Source organism: Phyllopteryx taeniolatus, chromosome 18, assembly GCF_024500385.1.
Source record: "Phyllopteryx taeniolatus isolate TA_2022b chromosome 18, UOR_Ptae_1.2, whole genome shotgun sequence".
NCBI lineage: Eukaryota > Metazoa > Chordata > Actinopteri > Syngnathiformes > Syngnathidae > Phyllopteryx > Phyllopteryx taeniolatus.
In genome coordinates, this window is record NC_084519.1 from 15,501,264 (window position 1) to 15,518,340 (window position 17,077).

General features: G+C 41.3%; 1 protein-coding gene across 1 annotated transcript in view; it reads left to right on the top strand.

The window, feature by feature from the left end:
• Positions 1 to 17,077, top strand: part of grm1a (glutamate receptor, metabotropic 1a) — a 30,347-nt gene that overhangs the window by 5,003 nt on the left and 8,267 nt on the right. Inside the window, exons 4-6 of the mRNA XM_061753599.1 lie at positions 3,339 to 3,588; positions 15,131 to 15,366; positions 16,138 to 16,384. Of these exons, the coding sequence (XP_061609583.1) occupies positions 3,339 to 3,588; positions 15,131 to 15,366; positions 16,138 to 16,384 (733 nt within the window). The remainder of the gene's footprint in view (positions 1 to 3,338; positions 3,589 to 15,130; positions 15,367 to 16,137; positions 16,385 to 17,077) is intronic.

Below are 17,077 nucleotides of genomic sequence, written 5' to 3' on the forward strand. Positions count from 1 at the left end.
AAAATGTTCTATTCCACCAACAAATTTCGAACCTCCTCAGACCATGCGTACGCACAAATAATGAACGAGCAGCTTTTGATAAAACAGTCAACATTTTAAAATTGTGACATTTTCCCTCATAAATTCCGACCTCATTCTTGTAAAATGATTTTTAAATTATAAAATGATTGCCTTTTTCACTCATAAAATTTGTACTTTCATGTAATTTTCTTTTAAAAGTGTAACATTTTGTTCTCATAAAAAGAAAGCTTGATAGTTGACTTTGTGTAAAAAATCAATTGAGACAATTTTCTCTACAATTGTGACGTTAAATCATAAAATGTTGACTTTATTCTCGTGACATCAATTCTTTTGTCTTTGGTAAATGTTTTTTTTACCTTTCTATATAATTTTCTTTTAAAATTGTGACATTTTGTTCTTGAAATACAACAACTTTATACTTGTCAATATTTGACTTTGTTAAAATATTAATGACTGTAATTTTTCATGTAAAAAAAAAAAAACTTTTTCTCTCTGTAATGTTTTTCTTCCTTTTATGTAATTTTCTCTTCAACTCGTGACATTTTTCCCTCATAAAATTACAACTTAACGCTCGGAAAAATTGCTTTTTAATGATAAAATAATGAGATTTAAATGACAACTTCTTGCCCTTAATACTGCCACGTGGTAATCCTGTGCCCGTTGTACCACGCTGAGCTGGCTCACTCTTCTTTGGCAAACTGCTCGTTTGTTCAGCACGCAGCGTAATTACTGTGAGGAGGTGAATTGTGTCCACACAGTGTCAGAGATACGCACACTCGGGGGTTGAATTTTTGGAATCACTGCTCACTCGATGACAGTTGAGTCGATGTCGATCATTTGATGATGTCATTTATTTTTTCCCCCCAAATAGTTGTCAACTCGACGCGCCGAACTGTTTCCAGGTAAAGTCGTCACACGCCCTGATTCGCTCATCCAATCGCATTCAGACACCACTGCGTTGCAGACAGTTGGAAATTGTCTACCAATTCAAAATCAATAATCACTGGATAAGGGAATGCTTTTGCAATATTGCGTTACTACGCGGATTGTCGCTTGAGTTCTCTAAGTTCCGCCTGTCTGTGAGGCATTGAAGGTGTCTGAGAGTGATTTGTGATTGGATGAGTGAGTTGGCGGTTGTGGCATGAAGTGTCGAGCGAAACACTAATTGTATTTTCACGATAAACAAGTGAGTCACTTAAACCCCTAACGCACTCATACATATACATATTTTGATTAACAGCCACACCCCTGACACACACGTGACTTTTGTCCTTGTATAGTTAAGTGGCACACCTTTAAATAATATACCTGTGGTGTCATTTAAACTAATGAGACAAAATAATCGTAAAAAACGCTCCTATTTTCGGCGTCTATGAGAAATAATCACAGATCAGTTTTATGAGCGTCGACAATAATGGTTTTCTCTGGAAAAATTATAAATGCAGCTTGGTTGCCGTGGCAACAGTCAGGGCTGGCTTGTGAAAAATGCAAGTGAAGTACCTGTGCGGATGGCGCTGTACTTACTCAACTGGGCTGTCCACTAATGTGCCCGCCAGCCACCATCTAACTCAAATAATGGCATGTAAATATTTGCGTCGGTGACACCAGGCCTTTAAAACACCGTCAAAGATCGAAACATTACACTATTGTTTTTCAACAGCAGGATTTCGTCCTGCTCATTTCTGCACGGGTGGTTGGATATTGCGTATTTAATCCAGCGCTACGGCTTTGTGACACGGCGGTCCACGTGAACGTAGAAGATTTAAACGAGGAGGGGGGGAAGGAGGGGGTGGGGGGGGGGTGGGGGTATGTAGGAGAGGAAAAAAAAAACAGCTTTGCTGGTTCTCTTGATTGGGATGCGGTGCCACAGATCAGACGAGGCGCGCCTCGCTTTTGATTGCAGTGGCTAAAATCCCTGACACTCATTATCGCAGGATCAAGTCAGAGCTGACAACACTGAGCCAGAGGCCTTTTTTGTATGGGAAGGGAAGACGTGTTTTCATACCTTCTAATTGGGGGTGGATGTTCTATAAAATTGTCTTGATCAACTATCACCAATATGAACAAAAATGAGCTGTAAGCAACGTAACATTATGAGTTTTGATCATTACTGACATTTTTTTCTTGTAAAATTAGAAAATATTCTTTTTTTTTTTCCCCTCATAAGACGACTTTGTTCCCTCAAAATGATGACTTATTCAAATAAAATTTGTACTAAAAGTAATATCTTTTTCTTGCGATGCTATAAATTTCTTCCTACAAAATGCTAAATAATGACTTATTCATTTATATGTACATTTCACTTTTAAAATTACGAATTGAACTTATTGGTTAAAATTAAATTTTAAAAGAATGACACCATTTTATCATAAAATTAGCCTGCAAAATGATGGCTTATTCACATAATTTTACGACTTTATTCTCTTCAAATTACAACTGTTTTCTGGTTAAAAATAAATACATTTTATCGTTAAATTCAGACTGCTTTACTCTCATAAAAGTACAAATGTGTTCTTGTAAAACTATGACATTTCTCTTTATTAAATTTGATTTTTTTTAAATGTCTTGTACCATAAAAAAAATGACTTTCTCATTTAATTTAGACCTTTCCTCATAAAATATTTTTTTTTTTTAATGAAGTACCTTAGCACCTTTTTTCTAGCTTTCCAACTTTATTCCTATTACTTTCGTCGTGTAATATTACCACTTTTTTTTTTAAGTCCTTTTGTTTTTATACATCATAAATAAGACTTGGACACTCAATGAATGAAATACACACAAAATGACACTGCATGAAAGATGATGTTAAAAACTTTAAAAAAAATTATTATTCATATAAAATTATAGAATTACCGTGAGACCTTTTTCTTGTGATGTTTCAACTTTATATCCACAAGATGTATGACATAACTTATTTTATTATGACTTTATTCTTGTAAGATTAAGATTTTTTTCTCATTAAATATTTCTCTTAACATTAGATAATTTTCTGATGAAATTAGCACTTTCTTGTGTATTCTTGCAAAATGACTTAGGCTTAGTCATGTGATATAACGACTTAATTCTCTTGAAATTCTGATGGTTTTATCATTGATGGGGAACTTTTTTTTCCTAAAAAAAAGAAATTAGAACGGAACAACAGAAGTACAACGGAATATGTACAGTGTTTTCTATACATTGTATGCTTGAAATGTTTCTAAATACATTGACGATGCCTTTACAAGTGTGTTTTCATCAGTTTGTGTTTTAAAAAGTGTACGCCCAATTCTTCGCAAAGTCAATACACACCTAACGCGTTCTTGCTGCGGGTTCCGCAGGGAACTACGGCGAGAGCGGTATGGAGGCCTTCAAGGAGCTGGCCTCCCAGGAGGGCTTGTGCATCGCCCACTCGGACAAGATCTACAGCAACGCTGGCGAGAAGCAGTTCGACCGCCTCCTGAGGAAGCTGCGCGAGCGGCTGCCCAAAGCGCGCGTGGTGGTGTGCTTCTGCGAGGGCATGACCGTACGCAGCCTCCTCATGGCCATGCGGCGCTTGGGCGTGTACGACGAGTTCCTCCTGGTCGGCAGGTAAATGCAATTCGCTCTTGACTGCAAACGGATACCGCCGTGTTCCTGATGTGTGCGTCGACATGTCAACAAACAAGGAACTGGAAAATTGGTATTTGCATTCAGAGGGACACAATGCCACGAGTCCGTCTTTGCCTTGTTTGTGCCATCTCTTCGCTTAATTTTACCACTGAATGATGACATGGTGCTTGCTGTTTTTCATTTGATTGTGCCATATTTATGTCCTAGAAGTGTATTATTATTATTATTATTTTTTTGACAAATGTTTCCTCCTGTTAGGACTTTACTACTGCGTTGGCATACGTAAGTGAACGGAACTCCGTCATAAACCGAGAATCCTCTGTAGTCAGATACTGACAGCGCTCCGCAAGGCTCTATACTAGGTCCTCGCAGTTTTACACTCTACGTGAATGTTGAACATGTCTGGCGTCACGGCAGAAAACTGGATTTGTTCCACAAGGCTTGCAACTTAGTTTTACAGCATCCTCTACATGAATGCAATAATTGTCTGGAGTTATGGTACAAAACTAGTGGTGTTCCACTTGGCTTGATACTAGTTCCACTCTACATAAGTGTCAGTTACTTCTGGAGTTGAGTATGCAGATTTGGGGAAATATTATACAGTATATGAACGTTGAGATACTGTATTTCCTGGGTAAATATTGCAAAGGCTGAGAACGTATCTACAAGGAGGAGGGATAAAAATGGGGGAAGATGAGTGCTGCTATTCTGTCTCTCTGTTTATGTTATACAAGTTATATTTCCATCCATCCCTGCATGTTTAAGTTGCCGGCACGAGGAAGGCACTCATTCTTTTCCAACGCGGGTTTTCAATTATCCATAGTGACGACACTCTCCGGTTATGAGTTCCTTTTTCTGGAGTCCTCTTTTTCTCTCTCCTGTGTCCATCAGAGATGGGGCGGGAGTGGCGGGTGGGCAGTGGGAAGTAGGTCTACAGTTTAGCTTTTTGCGGATGGTCTCCGCGGATGGGCGACATGCTCGCTTCTGGGTCACAGCAAAAGAGAGAATAACAGCGGCGGTTGGAGCCAATTCACATGATATCCTGTGTGTGCATGTCATCAACAAACTTTCTGTTTTGGATGTCGCTGATCCCATCGCTCCAGTTAAGACCAAAGCTCTATGCATTCAGACACTATTAAGAAACACAGACATGGTTAAACCTCAAAAGAAAGTCTGTGGACAGGCTGAGCGCAGGTGGTGAAAAACAGGACTCCAGGTTTACTATGACATCAACAGTCTTTCATCAAGTGCTCGACAAATCTATTTCTCAGGAGAAATAGCAAAATCGTTGGAACGCTGCTCAGGTGGTTGACAGACTAACAAACCGTACAACATTGATACTACCTGAACTGCTGTCTAGAAAACTGTGCAATAACTTGTTGTAAAACGGCATGAATAATAATTATTCATTCGACTTACAGTATATCGTGCTTCTACAGCGCTCCTATCTCAAATGTGCACTTGCAAGTCAAAGTAAAAAAAAAAATCAGTTGAATCACAGCTGGCTTCTCAAAAAACTTGTAACGCGGGTCACTCGTATCTCAAGGCAAAAGTGTACTGTATAATCTTCGCTCAGAAGGTGTCGAGACTCAACGTTACAGGGGAGTTGGCCCTCGTTCGTCACCCCCCCCCCCATAACCGCCACTGGTGATTATTTTACAAAGACGAAAAATGTACTGCTTTTACTCACAGCGTGAAAGGGGCGAATGACAAAAGTTAAGGCACATATATGGGAGCATTTATTGGCAGTCCTCAACATGCGAAACATGCGGAGGGCCAAAATTACTTTTCCAAAAGGCCACTGTCACAAAAAAAACAATGCAAAAAAACAACAACAAACAAACAAAACATAAAGACATAAAACATCCATGCTTTGTTGTATGGTGGTTATAGTGTGTTTGTCCATAGTGGGTAGGGCTTTGCTTTTCTAGTATATTCAGTTTCCCTTCTGCTCATGAACAAAAATGGAAGCTGAATTATTCCTAGTTGGCTGTTGGCTGCTGTGATCATATCTCAGGAGCTTGTGGTGACAAGGCAGTTATGACCCTAGTAGATGGGTCCACGTCCTCTTTTTTTTTTTTTTTTTTATTGCCTGTGGGAGTCATTCAAATTTTGGCTGCTCACCTGACCAAAAAAAAAAAAAAAAAAAAAAGCTGTCTGCCGAATAAGCTGCGTGAAAAGCGCTTGTGGAGAGCTTTTGTTTTCGCCGCCGGGCGCCGGGCTGCTCTTCAGACGAGAGCCAGGTGTGCCAGGTGCTCGACCCACACGCGTTGAGCGCCCGACCCGCAGGCCGCTCTCAGCGCCACGCTTTGCATCCACTCTGCTCCGGAGTGTCTCTTGTCTTTTCCCTCTGTGGGATGTCACTCAACATTTTGAGCTCTGGAATACATTTTCTGTTTCTATGTTTTGGACGTTATCTCGATATTTTCCTTAAGAAAAAAAAGGCACTCAACAGTATCGTACCGTATAAAAACACTCAGGAATAACATTTGCACTCCATATAACCTGCAAAAAATGTTGTCCTTCTTTGTTCTTCTGCGGGATTTATTGGCAGTTGGCAAACTCCGTGATTGTATTTGAATGTTGGTCATGATGGTGGTACTTGGAAAACTAAATATTGTTTTAGGTGGTACGTTTAAGTTTGAGAGCCACTGATAAAGAGCAACTGCACAGAGCGAAATAGTTCATGATTTGATATCAACAGATGACATGCTAAATCACGTCAGGTGGCAAAATGGCGACCGCGTTTTGTCGAATGAAGTGTGCCTTGTCTTCGCGAGAAACGCGACACGAGTTGTCTCTTTCGTGAGAGCGCCTCATCTGCTCCGTTACGCAGACAAACGAAAAGTCCGCTGGCTTAATGCTAATGCGTAATGTGAAGGGCAACAGACGAGCTAACGGAAGTTGGTAATTGTAATGTTCATTTCCTCTGTGATATCTGTGAAGTCATTTTGGGGATACATTGTACTTGTCCGAGTAGTTAAAATGCTTCAAAAACTTTATACATACTAGTTCTGTTTGGAAGAAACGGTACTTTTTCTACGTTACATTGCGCTACTTTCGACTCGCTACTTTAGATTTTTTTATCTATTTATTATTGTATGTTATTTGTTTTGGATTTTCAGAGGGACTTCTGTCTCGGGCACTGTCACATGACTCTGTTTCACCAATCCAACGGAACCACTAGCAACATTTGACTCCATTACACCAATCAAACGTAGCCAGGCAGTCACATGACCGACGTTTTCAGTGACTTTCGTGGAACACGGTGGAAAAGAACGGCTATGTAATCTCTGGCCGGTGGGCCTATTGCGCTGTTTGATGAGGTTAAACAGGAAAAGGTAATTTAAGTTAATTTTCTTGTGGATGAATTTTCCGTAATTGTTATTATTTCATAAAGATTTCTTTTATTGTTTTAGGTAAAATGATATTAATTGGATGAACATTATTTCCTATGGGAAATATTGCATTGGTTTTTGTCGAATTTGGTTTTCGCCAGACTTTCTGGAACGCATTCGTCACGAAGACGAGGTTTCATAGTGGGGGTTCACTTTAGATCACAACAGTAATATGACACCTGTGCTGTGTTTAAGGGCGCACTTTTGCAGCAGATGTTGATTTAAAAAAACAAAAAAAAACAAACTGATGCCGGATCAAAACCTGGCTGGCTCATTTATGATTATAATAGCAGCTCTTTTCTGCAGTATATTAAAAGCTTTCAGGCCATTAAATTCCCGTCGCCAGGGTGATAACAAGCTTTACATATCCTGACAGTCTAATTGGCAAAGTACACACGACCATTGGCCTTCATTACATAACCTAACAACAACACCATGCTGCCAAAATAATAATAATTTTTACAACACCACTCACACCCAGCTGCTATTTTTGTGTGTGATCTTTTTGCTTTATTTGCTTTCTGTACTTTCCTCTTTCTTGTTTTTTTTTATTTTTTTTTTACTTTATTAATTGTGTAAAAAAACACTCACAGTTAATCCTGCTGAATTGTATTTTCTTACTTTTTTATTTTTTCCAATTGAGTTTGTACTTTATTTACATTATATAGAAAATAAAGAATCCATAGCTAATCCCACCAAATGCTTTTTAATTTTTCTTTCTTTTTTGAAAAAAAATGCTTTTGTCTTCTTTCCTTTTGATTCAGCGATTTAATTCTATTTATATGGAAATCACCTGTAGCTGATCCTTGTAAAAATAAAAAGTGTTTTATTTTCTTTTTTTCCTCTTTCCCCCTATTTATTGATTTGTGTTTTAGTATTGTTTTCTTTAAAAAAAATTCTAATGGAGTTTGTACTTACTGTATAATTTCTCTTTTTTGCTCTATTTTTACAGTTCATTTTTGTCCTTTTTTTTGTGCTGTACCGTGTAATTTTTCAAACATTTTTCTTTTTTACTTCAGAGTTTTTTTGTTTTTCTTGCATTGCCTTAATTTTTTGTCCTTTTCTGTTATTTATTTATTTTTAAAACCGCAACACCAACTTGCCCACGTACTGTGCCGCTCGCTAATGTGCGACGAGCCCTTCCTCCCTCCCCGCGCACTATTCTTAAATGAATGTTCATCCGCCACCTACTCAATTATCTCAGCGCATTGGCAAGATATTTCTCCTCTCCCCGCTCGGCCTCAGTCGTCTCTGCACCTCCGAGCGCCATCGTTTGTCGTCATCCTTCCATCTCGTGCTCCTGAGCGGCGGCGTGGAGTCAAACCCCCGTCGCCGCTTAATGCTAAACATCATCTGCATAAGCCGCTTTCCCACATGTAACACTAATTTCAGCACACGCAGGATCTCCTTCCCAACCAATTCTTCTTCTGTCCCTGACAAAGGAATGTTCTTGTTGTACGTCTTTGCTGAGCGTTGACACAACAAACCATCGGCACGTATTGTGCGTTTGTCATGACACACCCGAGTTTTTGCTCTGCGCTTGATTACGTGAAATCTCCCAGAGTGAGAGCGAGAGAGAGAAAGCGGGAGAGTGCTAGCATGACGCATTTAGCTGGCTCTTTCCCCGCCATCTCCCAAGCTTTCATCTCCTCACCATCTCGGGGCGAAGCGAACGGAGGATGTGGAATTGTGCCCAGCAACTTGGCCAAAGTGTTTTGGCGGCTGGAGACTTTTTAGATCTCCGACAACAATGCCGAAATAGAGCAAAGCACTCTTATCCTACCTGTTTACATAACAAAATAAAATCAATCAGGAAAATCTGTGTAAAATGGTCTGCGTTTGCAGCATATTGGATTAGTGATCTTAAAGCGTGGTACTCAGTCCGTGAAAAGTCCGTCAAGCAGAACAGTGAATTTGACACTAGTATTGTTTTGCTTTTGTGACCGCTCACACTATTAAAACAGCAAAAACAAGAATGAGAGAGGCCTTTTGATGGCAAAATAAAACCGATACACAACTATCAAATGCGGCGCGAGCGACTCTGACTCACCACACGGCCCGATTGAACGTCAGCGACTTTATACTTTTTATTGTTTTTCACATGGCGTTCGCCATTCACTCCATGAACTGCGGCATCTTTTCTCACCGTTGCGACACACACTTTCTACCACCTACCGTGACACATACTCTCTTTATGCATACATATACATACTCATACTTTAGAGTGTGAGGTGCCTAAACTTGTCCATCATCCAGGTGACGAGCGGAGAATCTTTACCTTCTACTCAAAAAGCTGCGCTAATATTAAATCCGAAGTGATGCTACGTCGCCATCTACAGGGATCTGCTAGTCAGTACAGCGGTTTAAAAACCTGAATTTCACAGACAAGTTGGGCGAGAACCTCTTCCACACCAACTTGCTGAAAAACTCAACTCACCCACTTTAGTTTTCCTGTCCCATAAACAATATTTCATCTCTCAGGCTATCAATTTTAATGACTTTATTTGGTGTACACTGGAATAAAAGCCGCTTTGCGTGCTGTGTTTGTCCCGCCACCGCCATGTCGATGTTGTTTGGGCTCATGACAGAGGGATGGTGGGTTTGTCTGGCGGCGGATCTGTCACTCAGTCTGTCAGCGGCGCCGCAAGAATATGGCTGACGTGCGAGAAACAACAACACAAACTGTAATTAAATATAAGGACACAATGGCGGCCTCTAGGAAGTACAGCATTGAAACGATACCCACTACCAATAGAATAGGACGTATCTGAATATGGATGACGCGCTTCTGATGTTAATTGACAACAATAGTGAGGCTATAACCAGTCTGCTATCGCACGATTGACGCTAGTGGTCACATTTCCACAAATAACAGACCTCCTGCATCCACTTGAGAAAAATACTGTCAATGTCTCCCTTCAAAGAGAGAACTCCTTTTTCGCGTCGAGGAAGAACAAAAAAAGCGTAGTAACGATCTCAGAATTGACTGCTTGCTAACCAAAACGGCAGCACCTCTGAGACCGATTTCAATCATTAATTTGAATTGACGGGCGATGATTTATTGCGCGGCACGGTGGACCGGGCACTCCGCTTTCCTCCCACATCCCAAAAACATGCATGCTAGGTTGATTGACAACTCTAAATTGCCCGTAGGTGTGAATGTGAGTGCAAATGGTTGTTTGTTTGTATGTGCCCCGCGATTGGCTAGCAACCAGTTCAGGGTGTACCCCGCCTCCTGCCCGATGACAGCTGGGATGGGCTCCGGCACGCCCGCGACCCTAGTGAGGAGAAGCGGCACAGAAAATGGATGGATGGATGTTTTAAACCCCACTTTGACATGACATAAATTCCAATATACAGTTAATGCATGTATAAAATTAAAGGCCTTGGCCCTAATACATTTTTGCCCCTCAGCTATTCTTTCTGCATTTCTTTTGCAAGATGAAAAAACTGTTCTTCCCATGGTAATGCTATCCTCAGTTGACATGGGGAAAAAAAAAAAGTTTTTCCATGAACTACCTGAACTTTTATCTTCACTCTCACGTACAGCAATTAGGAGAGCCCTCCTCGATGCCCCTCCCCCACCCACCACCACCACCTTTTCCCTTTCCTCTTTTTAAACTAACTCTTCCTGTTGGTCCTCCAGGGGGAAAGAGTGCATGTGATTAAATCTCTGCCCTACCAATTAATTCATGGCTTCATAAATATACAAATGTGCGAGCCGGCTGAAAGTAGACCATTGGGGGAGCGCTGCCAAGTTGCGTCACGAACGGAATTATCCTCGACACGCCTCTGAATGTCCACAATCGTCACTCAGCAATCACTTTGAAAGACATCCCTGCCTTCCATGGCAAATTTGCCTACCGAGATAAAACCGACTTGAATCATTCCCATCAAATCTTCGGAAAGAGGAAAAATAACCGGGATTTAGATTGCACTGCCGAGATTAGCCCGAGCCTTGGGCTTATTATTTTTCTCATCCTACTGTGAAGCAAACACTTTGGCTGCATAAACACCTTTTTTTCCCCCTTTTTTTCCTTCTTACACTTGTGCGCACAATGTTGCTAAGTGGAGCCAAAGTGAGCAAAGATAAGACGGATATTGTTATTGTTATTTTCTGTTCAGGCAGTAGATTGGTTGATCACGTTTTGATGACTTCCCTATCACAAAACACCACTGCATTTTCTTACATTTTTAAACTTGAAAATGGGTCAGTCAGTTTGACCCAACAGGAGCCTTAATGGAGAGTCCCAAGGGGTCCTCCTGTAAAGCTTCCTTCCTCGTGTCAACAATCTGATTGCTGCGGAGCGTCCGCTTTGGCGGAACCCCCTCAAATCCGAGGGGCCGTTGAAGCTGAGCTAACGCCAATCGTGCCGCACGCGGAATGCTTCACCGCAGCCCGCTGAGCTCTGCCGACTCCGGGGCCTCTTCGGAAAGAGTGATCGGGCCCATTAAGGTGTGCTCTCTACGCCTCGGTGGAGACGATACATTTATCGCGCTAGTCTGGCCCACCGATCGACTTTATAAGTGAGGAGAGTAAACGTGTTGGATTACACTTACTCCCAGAGTTGGCAAAATTACTAGCGCCGTACTTGGGTTAGGGTTAGGGTTAACGTGCAACAACTGAGAACTATATGGTACTTAATTGTGGAGCTATAGCGTTAAACTGTTTGTCACTATTTTAGTTTTCATGATTTATTTATTTATTATTCTTATTTTTAAAATTAATGAATTTTTTTTTTTTGGGGGGGGTGCTAAAACGTGATGCACTTTGGAGGCCAGAGTGAGCAGTTAGCCAGCGCGATTGCGAAATGCGGCTAGCGAGCTAACTAACAAAATACATCCTCCCTTCCCGGCAGCTTTAGAGCGCCTCGTTGTCAGCAGTGAGAGGCACAGGAGCGAGGAAGGGGGGAAAATGTTTTTTAGCAAGTCTGACGTGACAGACCACGTGTGGGCAGGGACTTCGGGCTCGCGTGGCCGCTTCAGAGCGAGTCATTGTTGGCTGTGAGTCCGCTTATGTCATCCAGAGAAAGGAGCAAGGTGGGGGGGGCATTTTCTTTTTTTTGAAAAAGATCCAACTTGACAGCCAGCATGTGGACTGAGGTTTTCAGTGTGACATGGCCACTTTAGAGTGCCTCATTGTCACGGCATGGAAAAATCAACCAAGTAGCCTTCATTTTTTCGTAGTTCTGCCAAATTTAAATACAGGGTTCTCTGTGGTGTGCTACATTTAGAAGACATTTACAGTATTTTTCCTTTAAGTACAATAAGTATTTGTGCTTGGCTACTTCCAACCACTACTTAGTCTACATGAAAAGTTTGGATTCAAGTCCTCAAAGTCAAAAGTATCCTTCATTTTGAGTATAAAAAAAACAAAAAAAAGGATTCCAAACTGGCAGCTTTGCTTCAATTGAGTTATAAAAGTGCTCCTCAGGTATTTTCGACGCACATTATACCGTAATGGGCCCTGTGAAAATGCGGTGTGACGTTGCAGCCCTCTAGAAGTGCGGCGAAAGGAGATTTTGTCCCACAATAGATGTTCCCCGGCGGTCCAAAAAAGAAGTGATGAGCCTCCGCCACGTTGAGTTCGGCACCATCCTAAGAGAGCAAAGTGAGAAGATGCCATTTTTGCCTGGGAAAACATTCATGTCTCCAGTGCTTCGTGAATTATTTGTGAAGTGCCGAGTTGCTTTTTTTCCTCCACTGTTTCTCCTGTGTTCCAAAAAATAAAATAAAATAAAAAATAGAAATCTGTCTCCATTTGTCATCAAATGGACCCAATATGACCTCACAAGAATTTAGTTGGAAATTGTGAGCAGGCAAACGATGTTGGTTATAGGAAAAGGCCAGATTTTGTATAAATAAATAAATGCCTGGAATTTTTATTTATTTGTGTTTTACTTTTTGTACAAAGACAATGAATTTTTATGGACCAATATTTACTAACATATTTTGCCACCGCATTTTTATTTTTCATCAGCACAGTAATTTTTCATGTAATTAATTAAAACCTATTTTTGCAGTTTCCTCAAAAATACATAATAGCATCTATGTGACTGCGTTATAACACTTTACGGAATGGTATTTGAACACAAATGGTGCAGCAACGCATATAGACAGACAATATAACACAGGTATATATTCTTTATCCTCTGCACAAAAAGGGACTAATATTACTGCAAATTACAGTCACTTACATTAGTTCGAGTGCAATCTATGTATTGTATGTTTGCATGGCTGCATTGCACTGCTGCCCGATGGCCAAGTTTTGCACACTAGAAAAAGCCACAATGAATTAATGATGCACAAAATTCTTTGCATTCGGTTTAATGGTTACTATGTTTTATAATGTACAATTTGATAGAGTACTATTTTCCTTAGTTAAAAAAAAAAAACAATTCAAAATGTTTTACAGTAGTTGTTTTTGTTTGAGGAGGCTGGAACGACTGAATCGCATTTCCATTCATTTCAATGGGTTGTCGGAGAATGAAGTCAACTCTCATTTCCAGGCACCACTGTATAGTAACTTTATAGTTAAAGTTACATCGGCCGGCACTACTGATTCGGCGGACCCGAGGCAGATTAGCTCGACATGGCAACTCATAGAGGCTGAAATATGATTGGACCCAAAAATAAATAAATAAATACAATTTCCAACATCACATACATGTACTAGAAGCAGTACAGCTAAGAGAGAGGCTGAATTTCAGATCTCTCACATTTGATTGTGCCTCCTCTCCTATGATGGACACTAATTATGTCCAGAAAGGGGTGACCCACACACACACACACACGCACACGCACACGCACACGCACACAGATGCTTGTCCTTATCTGTCACCCTGAACATCCCGTGTGTGTGTGAGGTAATTGCTTCCGCGGTGAGTCATGCCTAATTGGCGCGTAGCTGTCAATGCTGCAGGTATTAAGGCCGCGTCCCGCCAAAGCTCGGGGAGAACGAGCAGCGCACAGAGCGCTCGGTGGTCTTTTATTTGTCCCGTCGACTGGTGTTTTTCTTAATGCCCTGCCGGCAGATGAGCTTGTTAGGTAAAGGTATCAAGCTGGCCGAGTACTTGGAAGCCAACGGTCGCGGTGGCGGCGTCACTCTTGAGATGTTCGTCCGTTTTGAAATTGACAGTTTGCTGCTCCTCAATTTGAGATAAGCCACCGACAGACCAATTTAATGTCGCGAAAGGGATATGGGAAAGGCTAAATCGCATCCCAGTGGAGTAGTGTTATTCAAATGAAGACAAACATGCACGGCTGAGTGTTTTGAAGATTCCCTGTTCATCTCAAAGCCACAAAGTTTTATTAAAGACCCTGCAAAGTGAATTTAGAGATTTGTTTCTCAATACATTATACATGTTTGAAGATAATTGCTGAAAACGCGCAAAGCCCGAGAACTATGTCGTATGGAATTGTGGAGATATAGAGTTAAACTGTTTTTCACCGGTTTCCTGATTTTTGGGGCGTGGCTAAAACAGCCCCCAGTGACTCACTTGGGCCCTAGCATGAGTTGCTCCCTCCACAGCTACATAAAAACTGAGCACCTTTGTTCGCAGCAGCGATTATCCAGTTTAATTACGATGTGCAGTTGGCGAGCTAGCTATGCCTGCAACTCGAAAATACATCTTCCCTTCAGATAGTCAGCTTGCCTGGCCGTTTCAGAGTGCCTCGTTGTCGGCCGTGAGTGCTCGCACGTCATGATTTTGAAGCCTCGTTTTATATACTTTTCAAATTTGGCAGGGTTGTTAACAACACTCTTTTCATTGGTGTGTCAAATTTAGAAGATACATTTAATGTCACTTCACAGGAATTGAAGGCTCCACTGTGTTGCTTTTTGACTTAACAAAAGTGTCTTTGTTTTAAGATCATTCATCTGTCTGTCTGTCCATCCGTCCATCCAACAAGGTCAAGGGGAACTGGAGCTGGTTTCCATCTCAGGTGACATGGGCCAGATGTGAGGTAAAGAGTTCCATCTTTTTTTTTATCCATCCATCCATCCATCCATCTTCCATTCATCTAACAAGGTCAAGTGAAGCTGGAGCTAATTTTTTTTCTTTTTTCAAGCAATCTTTTTTTTAATTATTAATAGCTGCATGTCTTTCTCTGCCCCCACGTAGCGACGGGTGGGCCGACCGCGACGAGGTGGTGGAGGGCTACGAGCAGGAAGCCAAGGGAGGCATCACCATGAAGCTGCAGTCCGCGGTGGTCAAGACCTTCGACGACTACTACCTGAAGCTGCGACTGGACACCAACACCAGGAACCCCTGGTTCCCGGAGTTCTGGCAGTACCGCTTTCAATGCCGTCTGCCCGGCCATCCTCAGGAGAACAAGAACTACAAGAAAGTCTGCTCCGGTGAGTGGGTTTTAAACTCTGCACAGACGTTTGACAAATGCGGAAGTAGTGGAAAAGTGAAAATGAGAAATAGGTTTAAAAAAAATTACATCTTCCTTGTTTTTTCTCTCTCATTACTCCTTCCCTTCGCCCTCAAAAGGTGACCACGGTAAATTCTGATGTTGTAAACACTTTTTGAATCACGAATAATCAAACCACAGCTTTTAAAGGAGCAATACCCTCATAGATACTGCTCTACTTTCTCTAATTTAATTTTTTTTTTTTTTTTTTTTTTTTAAGACCTTCAAGGTGGTAAGTAGATTATTGTACACACTAGTATTTATCAGAACCGCACTGTGCACTCTGTGAGCACTTGATACCTCAAGTTTGATTGATGCGTTGGTCGGTAAAAACCTGTAATGTCATCAGATGGTTTGGTTGTCCTCTAGAATCGAGGCTGCATCAGTTAAACTTGAAAGTGGACACAAAAGACACCGTTTGATCACACTAACCACTGAGATCGCACCTTTTTGTTTTCTACTGAATATGCACGTTGACAGCAATTTATTTCTTTATTTATTTTTTGCATAATTTTTCCTCAACATTTTGGCAAAATCACAAATTCGTACCACTTTACAGGCATGTGCCACTGTATTTTGTTTCAAAACAGATAATCCAACTCTAGTTCAATGCAATCCCACATTTTGAATTTGAATTTGAATTTGCGATTTTGGGATGTAACTGAAGGACACCATCTGAACGCTGAAGGCCTTGTCTTTCGTCCCCGAACAGGAAACAAGAGCCTGCACGAAAACTACGTTCAGGACAGCAAAATGGGCTTCGTCATCAACGCCATCTACGCCATGGCGCACGGCCTCCACGACATGCACAGGGAGCTGTGCCCGGGCCAGACGGGGCTGTGCGAGGCCATGGACCCCATTGACGGCAGCAAGCTTCTCGACTATCTTCTCAAGACGTCCTTCAGGGGTGTCTCTGGGGAGGACATCTACTTCGACCAAAACGGAGACACCCCTGGAAGGTAAAGAGCCAGAGCAGACTGCTACATGTGATCATAATATAAATTAGCTTCAGAGATGGTGAAGCAGCATGTGGCTAGTAACCCAACTACAGTTGTAAGCTTGTGAGCACGAGTTGGAATGCGCCGTAGTTTATCACTAATCTTGTCAACGAACAAACTCTCGGCCGTTAGAAAACCGCAGTTGTTTGTTTACATTTCAAACGTGAATGACGTCATGGACACTGTGATCGTGAAATTACAAATTCACACAATATGAAAAGGGGGAATAAAACTCTACATCTCCTGTATGCTAAGTGGCAATGTCAACAGAGCACTTGTATATTTTAATTAGGAAATAATCACGTTTTTACAGCTACAGGTGTTGTTAAAGTGCTATCAATAAAGTTGAGTGGAGTAATCTATCCTAACACAATTGTAAAGTTAAACTAATTACAGTAAATATTTGTATGAAAAACACTTCTCAGCCTTAAATATAAAACAAGTAGGAAAGGGCATAATAATCGTAATGCATCTTTCAGCCATCAAGGCTGCTGTTGGTATAAATTGAGAAAAACCGCCGTGGCCACCATCATCCCCTGACCTCAACCCTATTGAGAACCCGTGGTGAGTCCTTAAAAGGAAGACCTATGAGGGTGGACAGCAGTTATATTTCCAAACGGCAACAGTCTCAACACCTGTTTGCCAATTGTGCCG